At 36.6% G+C, this 13,160-nt stretch overlaps 3 protein-coding genes across 3 annotated transcripts; 2 read left to right on the forward strand and 1 right to left on the reverse strand.

The window, feature by feature from the left end:
* Positions 1-461: 461 nt before the first annotated feature.
* Positions 462-5,125, forward strand: LOC112799962 (KH domain-containing protein HEN4-like). Its single transcript, XM_025841980.3, has 7 exons — positions 462-1,475; positions 2,212-2,655; positions 2,838-3,107; positions 3,593-3,784; positions 3,874-3,938; positions 4,372-4,483; positions 4,580-5,125. The coding sequence occupies exons 1-7, from the start codon at positions 882-884 to the stop codon at positions 4,724-4,726; spliced, it is 1,824 nt and encodes a 607-aa protein (XP_025697765.1). The 5' UTR covers positions 462-881; the 3' UTR covers positions 4,727-5,125.
* A 230-nt stretch (positions 5,126-5,355) lies between these two features.
* LOC112799963 (pentatricopeptide repeat-containing protein At5g65570-like) lies at positions 5,356-8,022 on the forward strand. The gene has a single exon (XM_025841982.3). It carries the CDS (start codon positions 5,661-5,663, stop codon positions 7,695-7,697), a length of 2,037 nt encoding a protein of 678 aa, XP_025697767.1. The 5' UTR covers positions 5,356-5,660; the 3' UTR covers positions 7,698-8,022.
* A 144-nt stretch (positions 8,023-8,166) lies between these two features.
* LOC112799964 (probable glycosyltransferase At5g03795) lies at positions 8,167-13,079 on the reverse strand. The gene is made up of 6 exons (XM_025841983.3): positions 12,613-13,079; positions 12,210-12,530; positions 10,993-11,279; positions 10,099-10,331; positions 9,115-9,272; positions 8,167-8,558 (listed from the first exon to the last, which is right to left on the reverse strand). The coding sequence occupies exons 1-6, from the start codon at positions 12,760-12,762 to the stop codon at positions 8,457-8,459; spliced, it is 1,251 nt and encodes a 416-aa protein (XP_025697768.1). The 5' UTR covers positions 12,763-13,079; the 3' UTR covers positions 8,167-8,456.
* Positions 13,080-13,160: the final 81 nt, after the last annotated feature.

The following is a 13,160-nucleotide window of genomic DNA, read 5'->3' on the forward strand; positions in this document are numbered from 1 at the left end:
ATGATTAGGAATGACTCTGATCTTGACAAAATCAAAGAGATGCTCCAGCGCAATTGGACGGCTACTTTAGTGCTTATCCAGCGAACAGCAAACAGAGCGGCTGATTTAATGGCTAAGACTGCTGTTTTAAACAAGCAGGTGTATCTAGAGTAGTTACTGCCTCCTAATAATTTAGACATTATTATTAAAGAGAAGTACTACTCTTTTTCTTAGATCTTTTTCTTTGTGTTATGTTCGGTCATAAAAAAAAATTACTAATCCTCTAATATTTTTCTAAAAAATAATTAATAAACAGAAAGAATCCCAATTTATATGCCTCTCTCTTATTAGTTATATCATGAAAAAAACATATGAATTAACTTTGCAAAAAGAGAGTTTTCATTTGGATTCACTACTATTTTTTAGAAGAAAGGAAAGTTATTTATGGATGGATAATTGGATATAGACATATCATAGGACCGAAAATCCAGAAATTCTCACAACCTTTGACTCTCAGTTATTCAGCCTAAACAGTAAACACTGCCAAGATAACACATGAAAAAAAACATGAATAACAAATTAACAACCTCACCTCAACAAATAAAAAGGCCGAAGGACCAAAACAAACGAACAAAAACAGCGGTCCACGCCCCTTCGACCCACAAAAAACCGCGTTTCCTCGTTCCTTCCACATTACTTACTGCTACTCACACTGCACTCATTTTCTCTCTCTAAAATGAAAAATCCCCATTATTTCTCACACTCACACCTCTTACCCCGCGAATCCCCCCTTTACTTCCCCGCCATGAAAGCCACAACCTTTCGCACCTTTTACTTCATTCCAGATCAAACCCGTCGTTGATCTCAACAACCCGACCCGATTTATCACGCTTCACCACGCAATGCAAGACTCAACCTCCGCTTCTGCCGCCGTCGAACCCGACTACAACCACCACCACCACCAATACGCGCAGCTGAAACGGAACAACCGGACCAAGCGGCCGGTCTTCAAGGTTCTCCAGGGGCAGATCGCATTCCGGCTGGTGTGCCACGCGTCAACCGTCGGCGGCCTGATCGGGAGCTCCGGTTCAATCGTGTCGCAGCTCCGACGAGACACCGGTTGCAAAATCCACTGCGAGGACTCAGTCTCCGGCACCGACGACCGGGTCATACTGGTGATTGGGCCGGTTTTACCCCGGAAAGGTGTCGCCTTGTCCGATGGGGACGTCGATTTGGTCGATGTTTCGAGCGCGCAAGAAGCTGTTCTTAGGGTTTTCGAGAGGATTTGTGAGCTCGAAATGGAGAAAGGGTTCAACAACCCCAATAGGGTTGTGAATGGAGAAGTTACGTGCAAGTTGCTGGCTCACACTTCTCAGATTGGTGCGGTCGTTGGAAAAGGAGGAAAGAACATAAGCACAATTAGGAACAATAGTGGTGCCAAGATTAGGGTTTGTCCCTCTCCACAGTGTGCTGCTAAAGATGAGGAGTTACTTCTGGTGAGTTATTATTATTATTATTTTTTTTCAATTGGGTTATCTAGAAATTTAAATAAAGCTTCTAACTTTTGTTTGGTGTTAATGAACCTTAGTTGATGTGAAATAGATAAGAGTGGTGGTGGCAGTTGGGTTTTAGATTTCAAATTTCTTGTTCATGGTCAACGTCTAGGTAGATTTTGTTTCTCAGATAGCTTGCATCTTCCATTTTTTTGTTGTTGCCTAATTTGGAATGGAAGTCATATGAAAGTGTGTATGTGATAGTATAAGTGGAATTATAACGTGAGATTGAGATTGAGATTGTGTGCATGTGACACCATCTGCTAATATTAGAATGTCCAGCTGTCTAAGTATTGAGAACAGATTGGATCTCATCTGTCACCTTGCCAAATGTCAATACTGAATTTATAGCAGTGAAATTGACAATTATCACTTTATTTCTCTTCTGATATTGGCAAAGCTCTTTTGGTGTTTGCTGCCTCTTCATCTCATTTGATATGTTAACTGGTAAGAGTATATGTGCTGTTCCTTGTGAGGATTAAGACATTAAAAGTTGCCAAAATGGAAAACTGAAGCCTAGTTCAGTCACTTCTGTGCTTGTGATTTATTTTTAATAATTTATATTTTCCGGAATAACATTATTTGGTGTTGAAATGAATGACTATATTTCGCTAACAAGTGTACCTAGAGGAGGATTGTTTAATTATTTCTTGTTTTTGGGAACTTGTTTGATTGGCAGATAACTGGTGGGATTTTGGCTGTAAAGAAAGCACTGATTTCTGTTTCTTACTGTCTTCAAGATTGTCCCCCATTGAACAAAGTTTCACAACCTGTGGCCACATCCACTGTTAGCTCTTCTGATACATTGTCTCTTGATCCGAATGCTGACCTTTTCCCTCATCTTAATTCATGGTTACTCTCCATGGAAGGTTTATCTATTTATGACTCTTATGATGCATCAAAACGGACAACAAAGTCTAATGGAGCTTCCAGCCATGAGACAAAAGTTACTGAACGTGAAATTGTGTTCAGACTGCTTTGCTCTAATAATGTAGCCGGGAGTGTGATTGGCAAAAAAGGGGCTATAGTCAGAAATCTAGAAAGCAAAACAGGTGCATCTATTATCTTTGCAGCTCCTTTAAGCGAGTTTGCTGAACGCATTGTCACCATTTCTGCTATAGAGGTTAGTCATATGAGAAAGTTGCACTGTGCCACTAATAACCCATGCTATTGGTATTTACAGGGCTCGTTATCTGTATGTATCTTGCACAGAGAGATAAACATGAATTTTTATAGATTTGCATGAAAACACGTTACTTGCCATAATTTTTGTAGCTAATTTGGACTTTACTTTTGCTTTTCCAGAACCTTGAATCATGTTATTCTCCTTCCCAAGATGCTGTTTTTCTTGTCTTTGCTAGAATTATTGAAGATCACATTGAAAAGGGCTTTCTCTCCATCTCAAGTATGGAACCTGTAACTGTGAGGCTTTTAATTACATCAAGTTCAGTTAGTTGTTTGAGTGGCAATGAAAGTCAAGTAATTTCAGAGTTGAAAGAATTAACTGGTGCTGATATACAAATTTTGTATGGAGAATCAGTTCCTTCTGCTACAGATAATGATGTTGTATTGCAGGTAAAGTTACTTACTTTTGTATATTTAACATTATTTCAAGAAGTATCTAAAGCGATTATGCCTTTTTCCTAGCACAGTGTGGTTCTCGAACTATGAAGTTGTTATCCTGTATTGCCATAGGCTGATATCGTTTCATGATAAATACAAGTTGTGATGTGATTATGTAAACATGCTCTAGTAAAACAAAAATGGAATGTGTTATATCCCAAAAAGTTATCATCTTTTAGTTTTTTCCAAGAACCGTTATGTGCCTTGTAAGTATACTTAAACAGTATATTCCTTGTACTTATTCTATTTGCCTAGAGATTGGTGTACAATATCATTCTTATAACCAATATAGGTCAGGGATGATCATAAATATCATATTTTGCTGCATCACCGAACCATTGTGACTCTCAAGTTTCTTGTTTTGGCTCAAATAGTCGTTTGTTAATGTTTCTAGTCAAGATGACAAGATTGTGATTAGAGAGAGAGATTTCATGCAGATTACTGGTGCGTACAGATGTGTACAAAATGCTCTATATAAAGTCACTTGTATAATCAGGGATAATTTTTCACCCAATGAGGTGCCTGCTGAATCAAGAATGAAATCCAGTTGGAAACCGAACAAGGATCCTCCAAGGGGTAATCATTTTGGCCACGGAAGATCTTTCCCTTCTGGGAGGTTTCTGCAAAAGGTACTCTTTACCTCTTGTATTGACTAAGTTTCCAATACAAGATTTTTCTCGTTGATCCAAGGCTCATTTAGGAGTATTTATATGTGCAGAATGTTGCAGTGCATGCTGAAACAATCTCAAAAACTGGAGAGGTACATTCAGATTTAAGCGGGAGGTCAGTATAATGCAGTTTAGAATACAAGTTTATTCCGGTCTTGTTCTTTACCCTTCTCTATTTTCTTGCTTATACTCCACTATGCTTTAAAAGTGTATTTCATTGCCTAAAATTTAGTATTAGAGAGCTGTTGCTTTTGTTAGTTATCTTTAAATTTAGTGATCAGTTTTATATAAAAAAAGATGAATACAAAGCAGATATGCACATCATCAATAATGTAGTAAAATGGACTATATAATTGATCTTTTAAAATTTAGTTTGCATTAAAATAAAGAGTAGACCTTAAGCTGGTATACCACAAGTCTCTGACATGTAGGATTTTGGTTCCTAATTATTTGATGTTGATGGATAGACAAATATCTTATTTTGTTAAGATAGCACCAGGCTTCTGATATTTCTCTCGCATCTTTTGCTGAATTAAATCATCTGGCAGAGCAAACTTGCTTGCTACCGTGACAAACACAACCGTGGAGATTGTAGTTTCTGAGCATGTCTTTGGTTCTGTTTATGGCGAAGATGGTGGTAATTTGGATCGAATCAAACAGGTGTGTGGTTTTTCCTTTTAGAACGACATGGTCAATCATAACTTTTTTACCTATAACAAAGCTGGTACTCACACGCGCCTAATATTTTCAAAACAGATTTCAGGGGCAGATGTTCAAGTTTACGATCCTTGCGCTGGTAAAAGTGGTGGCAGGGTTGTAATATCTGGGACACCGGATCAAACCTTTGCGGCGCAGAGCTTACTTCAGGCATTCATTCAAACTGGGCAAAGAGGACCAGAATGATAGATAGTGTTTAGTGTTTAAAATCAGCTGATGCAAAAAGATGCATTTACTTCTCAAGTGCTTCCCTTTATGGAGGTGCCATAAAGTGGTGTATATACAACCAGAAAAAGAAAAAAAAGAACATAAGAAGGAAAAATATCACACGACCAACTTCACCTTGTGAATATGATGGAATGGTTATTCACTCTTTTCTTAAAAGATGATGATGCTTACCTCCTTAGACTAGAAACGCAGATCTTGTTCTGATTTAGTGATTTTTCTGTCCCTCCTTTCCCTCTGTTTTCCTTTTTTTGTGTATTTTTTTAAGGGGTGGAGGAAGCTAGGTACTGTAAGTCTGTAACATTGTTAACTAAATTATGTTGCTCCAGGAGTTATCAATAAGAATTTAACTTTATCTTCTTTTCTTTTTATTTACATTTGCATGCCCATTTTTACTGATTAAAGAAAGAGACAAGGATACAATATTTTCTGTTCAATGAAAGAAAAACTATTTTGTTATTTTGAATAATTAAAAACATAAATGAACAAAGTAATTCATGCATATATGCATAAAAACCAAAGTGGCGTTAACTCCATATAAATTATCACAGCAGTAACAGGATACATAAAACAAAAAGGAAATGGATTCTGTATAATTTTTTATTATTTAATATTTGTTTATATTTTTTCTTAATCTCACTTAAAAAGTGTATAATGAGAAAGCATACACAATTGAAAAAAAATTAAAAAAATTAAAAGGATTCATTTCCAAAGAGTAGAGATCTGTATAATGAGAAATCATACACAATTGAAAAAACATTAAAAAAATTAAAAGGATTCATTTCCAAAAGAGTAGAGAACTGAACTACAAAATACTTTGGGCTTTTTCGTTTCTTTACCCTCACTAATAGCATGTTCTGCTAAAAAATAAAATAATGAAGTATAGCATGAAAATATGAACTTTTATTATTCTCTGATTGCACAATGCGCGCACACAAAATCCTTAACAATCCTCAGAGCACTGCACAGCCACGTCATCAAATCCTGTGCCTCGTACTTATCTTTTGGTGGCCACAAGCTTATTCATGGCTACATTAAGTGCGGCAGCCTTGATGATGCACGCAAGCTGTTCGACGAAATGCCCAACAGACACATAGTGACTTGGAATTCCATGATCTCTTCTCATATCAATCATGGCAGGAGCAGAGAAGCCCTTGACCTCTTTGGTAACATGCTTGTTGAGGGTGCTCTGCCAGATGCTTACACTTTCTCTGCTATCTTGAAGGCCTTTGCAGAGATGGGTGTTTTGAGCCACGGCCAAAGGGCTCATGGATTGGCTGTGGTTTTGGGTTTGGAGGTCTTGGATGGGTTTGTTGCTAGTGCTATAGTCGATATGTATTCCAAGTTTGGTAGAATAAGGGATGCCGGTTTAGTCTTTCAGCGTGTTTTAGATAAAGATGTTGTCTTATGCACTGCATTGATTGTAGGCTATTCTCAACATGGTTTTTATAGTGAGGCCTTGGAGGTTTTTGAGGACATGGTTGACAGGGGAGTCAAGGCTAATGAATATACTCTTGCTAGTGTATTGATAAGTTGTGGTAATCTTGGGGATTTGGTTAATGGTCAGTTGATTCATAGTCTTCTTGTTAAATCTGGTCTGGAATCTGTTGTTGCTTCTCAGACTTCGCTCCTTACCATGTATTCGAAATGTGGCATGGTTGAGGATTCTATGAAGGTTTTTAACCATCTTGCTTATGCAAGTCAGGTAACTTGGACATCTTTTATAGTGGGTCTTGTGCAAAATGGGAGGGAGGAGGTTGCTGTCTCAGTTTTCAGGGAGATGATGCGCTGTTCGATGAATCCAAATCCTTTCACGTTATCTAGTATTCTTCAGGCATGTTCAAGCCTTGCAATGCTTGAAGTAGGGGAACAAGTTCATGCCATAACTCTGAAAACAGGAGTGGGAGGAAATAAGTATGTCGGTGCTGCACTGATTAATTTGTACGGAAAATGTGGATATATAGATAAGGCTAGGTCTGTTTTTGAGGTGTTGATGGAGTTAGATTTAGTATCTATCAACTCAATGATCTATGCTTATTCCCAAAATGGATTTGGCCAAGAAGCACTTCAGCTATTTGAAAGAATTAAAAAGTTGGGACATGAGCCTAATGGTATGACATTTACGAGCATTCTCTTGGCATGCAAAAATGCAGGGTTAGTTGAAGAAGGCTGTCAAATATTTTCCTCCATTAGGAACAACCACAATATTGAGTTGACGAAAGACCATTTTGCTGGCATGATTGACTTGCTAGGACGATCTAAGAGAGTTGAAGAAGCTGCAAAGTTGATAGAGGAAGTGAGAAATCCAGATGTGGTACTGTGGAGGACACTGCTAAACGCTTGTAGGATTCACGGCGAGGTAGAGATGGCTGAAAAGATTATTAAAAAAATCCATGAGCTTGCTCCTGGGGATTGGGGAACTCATGTCCTCCTGACGAATCTTTATGCTTCAGCTGGAAAATGGAACCAGGTAGTTGAGATGAAAAGCAAAATAAGAGATCTGAAATTGAAGAAAAGTCCTGCTATGAGTTGGGTTGATGTAGATAGAGAGGTTCACACTTTTATGGCTGGAGATTTTTCTCACCCAAGAGCTCACGAGATTTTTTATACTTTGCATGAATTGGTAGAAAAGGTTAAAATTCTGGGTTATAATCCAGATACCAGATTTGTGTTGCAGCATTTGGACGATGATGAGATGAAGTTGAGTTCTTTATATTATCACAGTGAAAAATTAGCCATAGCCTTTGCTTTGTGGAAGACTGGTAGTAGGAAAACTAGTATAAGGATTTTTAAGAATCTTAGAGTTTGTGGGGACTGTCACAGTTGGATAAAATTCGTTTCTTTACTCACCGGGAGAGATATTATTGCTAGAGATGCCAACAGATTCCATCATTTTAAAGGAGGAATTTGTTCTTGCAAAGATTATTGGTGAATCACATTTGTTATATCTTAGCCCCTCCGCAGTCTAGAACTCACATTGTGGATTGACTCTGCTTGTATCTGTTGTTAGTTATGCTGGTAACCTGAAAACCTTGGTAAGTACAGCTATTGAAACTATTGGTTGACAAGACTGTTGCGGCTATATGGTTCGATGATAGTCGTGTTTCTGTTAATAAATGTTGCAGAAACCATTGAAATCTAGTGTTACACTAATAATGTAGCAAGCAAGAAACAGTTAATAAATTGGCCTTATTAGCTGAAATTAAAATGTGAAAAATAAAATTGGAGTGAAAATAATCTTATATGGTATGACAAAACCGTGGTTATGTGTAGATAAATATCAAGCATGCTCATTCAATGTCAGCAGAAACTATATTGTGGATGATTAAATGTATTAATTGCGCAATACCCTAATACTAGATTTAATTTTTCAATAACCTAAACTCAATTGTACCCCTCAATTACAAACAGAAACCATTGAAATATAACTAGTGTGGGAAAAATACAACTCAACATAGATCAAGTTGGGGTATGCAATATAGCACAATGATCTAATAGGCATGGCCTAGTACTATTTTCATCGCAAGCAAGATTCTCACGGCAAATTAATAAATAAAGAATTGTTAAGGGTGCAAGAGTATTGAAAAACCAGCTGTTATATAACAAAATTTTAAAATGAATATTTACAGTATTTCTCTTTGGGGTTGCTAAAACTGTATGATGTATACAAAACAGACGAGTCTTCATATCATCAGTATTTGATCGTGAAATGGCGTAGCCAGAGGTCGTACATTACCATATGAAATGCATCATATGATATAGGTGGTGTATTCCATTGGAAGTGTTTCTGAATCTGATACAGCATGACAGCTTTCTTGTGAGTTCAAATATATCAACAAATACATCGATTGGCAATGAAAAGGTCTAATACGTGTTATTTGTACTCATCCAACATCTTACTCCGACCCCAATACATACCCGTCCACCATTGGATGAGGTGTGTATTGGTTCAGTGTAAGATGCAGCATCAGTACACAACATTTGTGAAAGCTCTATCAAGAAGACAACTTGTGATAAAAAAAATTATGGGTCAATTTTCTTAGTTTAGGTTTTAACTATGCATATTGCTGGCTCTTCAATAACAATTAAGCCATTTCATCAGGCTATACGAGATGCAGTAGGATTATATCATAGATCATAGTCATATTTAAATAATTAACATTCTAATTTCTTAATCGTTTCACCATGGATTTTCAACATTTTAAAACCTCTAGTAAGGGCAGACTTCAACAAGTCCTCTTTAACACATGTCTAATATTGCAAACTCTTCAAACAAAATATAAATGTGGGAAGAAAAGGAAATAAAACATTTAACTATAGATTCCAGAAATGTAGTGAGAGTAGTTTACCTTGACTAAATTATTATGAAGTGATACAAACTCAGCATGTGATATATTTTTGAGGATCTGTTTTAGTTGGTATACATCACTCTCCTTGAGTACAACAGCAAATTTTCTCCAGTCAATAATGTCATTAAAAGGGAGATCATAGTAATTTGATAATATCACTGCAAAATGGCATCCAAAAAATTCAGATCACGTACAAGATTGACAAAATACACATAAAATACCATCTCAGAAGCAAGAACATCAAAGTCAAAATCTTATGACATAACAATACTTGGTAAGTTAAAATTCAAATGTCACTCAATATCCTACATATACTTCTTGAGATCATGAACAAACATATTGCTAAAGAAATGACTGTTTTTAGTGGCTAGAAGAAGAAAAAAAAATTGGATCTATACAAAATTTGTGTGGTACAGCTCATGACTTGGCTAGGGGGGTTGGATGGATGGAGTTAAGTTCCTCAATTTGATCCCAAGGAACTCCTTCTATACCTCAATCCAACCCAAACAATTTTAGGAAAACAAAAACTCTATTTATTTATTCCAGTTAAGAGATCTACATTTTCAAATTGAGCACATACTAGAAGCCTATTAATTAATTGATCATTACATTAACATATTCCAGATAATCAACAATCTAATCTCAATAAAATTGCAATTCCAAATCAATAAAACAGAAATTTAGTCTTATGGGTGATAAAAGCAACCAAAGCTTATTCAGTGAAAATTACTGTTTGCTAGTGTAGTTAATAAATACTAGTTGATATGCATCTTAACATAAGCACAAAAAACTTGGTCATCTAATAGGTTAATACCAATTTAAGAGAAATGCAATATAAATCTACTCATCTCATGTCATCCAAGAAACATGACGAAAATCATTACATAATAAAAAGTATGATTATCCAATAGGCATGCACTTTTAAGATGTTTGAATTGAAACTACAAAATTAGGGGGGAATCCGTTAGAAATGATGACTCTTACCAGGGATGCATCCATAATGGATAGAGTCGGCTATTCGAGCACTATTAACCTGTGAACCACCAGGGCATATACAAAACTTGGTCTTGTAAAATCTCTTTTGATATACCAGATGTCCAGTAGCCCTACTAATTCTATTGTTAGAAATGTCAAGTTCAGTGTCATTTTCCCATACACGTGCAAGAATGACTCTAATCTTAGAGTTACGATGACCAGCCCAAAATCCAAGATTAGTCCTGCATAGCCCATATTTACCAAAGGTTGAGAGTGAATAAATATTAATGTAGACACGTTGTCTAATCATCTTAAAGCATGAGCTATACATCAATATTCTATGTACTAGCAAACTAAATAATCTAAGATCACTAATAAACCTGTTGTTTGAATACTGAATTACGTATCACCTCTCCATACGATTGTACAAGAAAATAATATATGTATTTTAAATATAGTTCATGCAGGATCAATAATTAAACTTGATCTATGTTTTTCATTGCATACGGAGATTATAAGTCATTGGTGACAGTAATACTTTTCATCTCTTTGCAACTAATGTCCTCTCCATGGAAGATATTACAAATAACATAATATTCAGCTATGTTACTAAAAATTCAACTGAAGTGCAACTGCAGCTTAAGGTTATTTAGAAATTGAAGACCTGTGTGTTATGAGTTATGACCAATTTCAAGATTCAGGATTCTATTCATTCCTGGAAATATCAAGTAATTAGCAATTTAGCATCATTGTCAAGGTGGCCATAAAAAGATTAACAGACAATCCAAAACCAAAATGCAGGATAATAATAAGTCATCTGAACATACATATTCCAATTCCCAGTTCATAATCAAGTAATTAACAACAGAAGGCAAAAGAGCATATTATGTCTTAAATCTTCACCTGTTCTCTATATCATTCCCTCCAGCTGGAAGAGCAAAGGGCTGTAGTACTTGAGGGAGAGCAACATCTTTGTGTGGAATGAATCCAACATCATAGCTAGGGGAGCACACTGCTCGAATGGTATTTTTGATAAGAAATGGAAGCCCTTCTGTTGCTCTTACACCAACATCATGACAAGTGACAAAGAAGTGATCAGCACCCAAGGTTCTGTTCCAATAAGGATATTTGGCTATTAAGCCCTCCACGTAATTTTGGACAATTATTGTCATATTATCATAAGATGTGCCCTGCATAATAATATACAACCATGAGAAGCACTCCATACAAGAAGCAGGCACTTAACCATACAAGCTTAATATAACGTGTTATTCATGTTTCATTACTCATTGTTTCCTCTTTCAATGTGAATCCACGGTAACACATTAACAAATCTTGAACAGTTATAAACTGCCATCATCGAGTCGCACAATGTATATGGAGACCAGGAAGATGTAGCCTCAAAATAAGGTAAGAAAGTGAACATGTGAATAGAGAGAATAAATAAGCATTGAATTAAGACACGCACGCACAAAGGGCTAAAAAGCAGATCCTCAGTACAAACATGAATAAGGGAACTCGCAGAAGCAAAAGCTAAGTTCAAAGGCATTAAGGAAAAGAATTAATAAACAAAACCTAAGCATAAATCCACCTGTAAAAGAGAGAAACAGAAGTAAGCCAAAATAAGATCTGTGCATCTTCCATGATGGTTCAACTATCAAAATGATCATAATTCCTACTACATGAAATTTCAGTCCCTAATTCTTCACCGAAGGCAAAAAGGTGATCATCAAGACATTCATAAAACCACAACCTCCAACAATTGATATTTCCAACACATATTAGCCTAGCATCTTAAGTAATATCACTACTAGGTGCTAATAATAACGCATATCCGAAACAAAGTTCAAACACTTTGCCATATCCTCATTCCTTATTCACAAATTAATCCTTAAAAAACCATTCATTACCATTATTAACATATTACCATAACAACACAGCTATTGGCACTAAGACATCAACCAAATGCCACAACCTTCTCAGATCTCAATAGCAACCAACACTTAAAAAAATGCCAACGCTCCCCTATGCAACAAAGTTCTACACATTCTTGTAAATACAGTTTAGTTGAACTAATCCAAAGACATTGCAAAAACCAAAAAACACTGAAAAATGTTTACCTTGCCACGCATCTTATGACAGGAGATTGGTATGAAGAAGAGGTGTGCCTGATCCGGATCGAGGGTTCGGAACCTGCTCTCCCGAATGTTCTGGAAGAAATATCCCTCACTGGCGTATTTTCCAGTGAGCTTCCTAGGTGTTTGATAAAATGTCTTGGGATCTCCATCAGGATATATATAAACCTTGAACTTCTCCATCATCTCCGCGTAGTTAAGCTTGAAAACCCGCGGCGAGTGGTATATATCAGACAACTCTTCTCCTCCTTCTTCCTCATCGTTGCGATCCTTCACTTCAGGATTCACTAGCTTCGCTACAGAGATCTTCGAGACCAAAAAATTAATTTTTTTTTTCAATTTTGTTCTGCTGAAAAAAAAAATAAAAAGAAAATTTGGTGATTGGTACCTGAGGGGAAGGGGTGGAGTACTTGAGGGAGAGAAATGTGAAGGAGAGAAGGGTGAGAATGGCGAGGGTGAGAAGTGCACCTCGGAGAGAGAGGAGGCCGTGATTTGAGGACAGTTGCTGGGTTTGCTTCACGGTGAAACTCATCAGCATTGGATGAATGATTCAGAAGGTGGTGTTTGTGTGTTTGATGTAATTGATTTTATTTTTTGCGTGAATTTGAGTGAAAGAGAGTGAAGGAAGCAGATGGAGTTTGGTTTTTTTTTCCGCGTGAACCAGCGATGATGTGTGTGAAAGAGAAAGAGAGAGAGAGGGTCGGAATCTGTTGTATGTATTTCTTCAGTGTGTCACGATGCTTGCTTTGCTGGCTTCAAAAGCTTTCACCATCTGATGTTGCTTCTCTTGGATTTCATCCTTCTTTGGTTCTTTTGAGTTAAAGTTAACTGAGTTGGTAAACGCATACTTTAAATGAACTACTTGTCATAGTACTAATTAAGGATTTATATGTTTTTTTTTTGCTATGGATGACAATGAGAGCAAGTTTTGGTAAT

This window comes from Arachis hypogaea, chromosome 5 (genome assembly GCF_003086295.3).
Source record: "Arachis hypogaea cultivar Tifrunner chromosome 5, arahy.Tifrunner.gnm2.J5K5, whole genome shotgun sequence".
Lineage (NCBI taxonomy): Eukaryota > Viridiplantae > Streptophyta > Magnoliopsida > Fabales > Fabaceae > Arachis > Arachis hypogaea.

Bases quoted from the DNA above. Each gene is read 5' to 3' on its own strand.
- LOC112799964 (XM_025841983.3), bottom strand. From the start codon at position 12,762: ATGCTGATGAGTTTCACCGTGAAGCAAACCCAGCAACTGTCCTCAAAT. The intron at 12,531-12,612 runs GTACCAATCACC...TTGGTCTCGAAG, and splicing joins ACTCCACCCCTTCCCCTCAG to ATCTCTGTAGCGAAGCTAGT. The intron at 8,559-9,114 runs GTAAACTACTCT...ATGCTGTATCAG, and splicing joins TTCATAATAATTTAGTCAAG to ATTCAGAAACACTTCCAATG.
- LOC112799963 (XM_025841982.3), top strand. From the start codon at position 5,661: ATGAACTTTTATTATTCTCTGATTGCACAATGCGCGCACACAAAATCC.
- LOC112799962 (XM_025841980.3), top strand. From the start codon at position 882: ATGCAAGACTCAACCTCCGCTTCTGCCGCCGTCGAACCCGACTACAAC. The intron at 1,476-2,211 runs GTGAGTTATTAT...TTTGATTGGCAG, and splicing joins AAGATGAGGAGTTACTTCTG to ATAACTGGTGGGATTTTGGC. The intron at 3,785-3,873 runs GTACTCTTTACC...TTATATGTGCAG, and splicing joins CTGGGAGGTTTCTGCAAAAG to AATGTTGCAGTGCATGCTGA.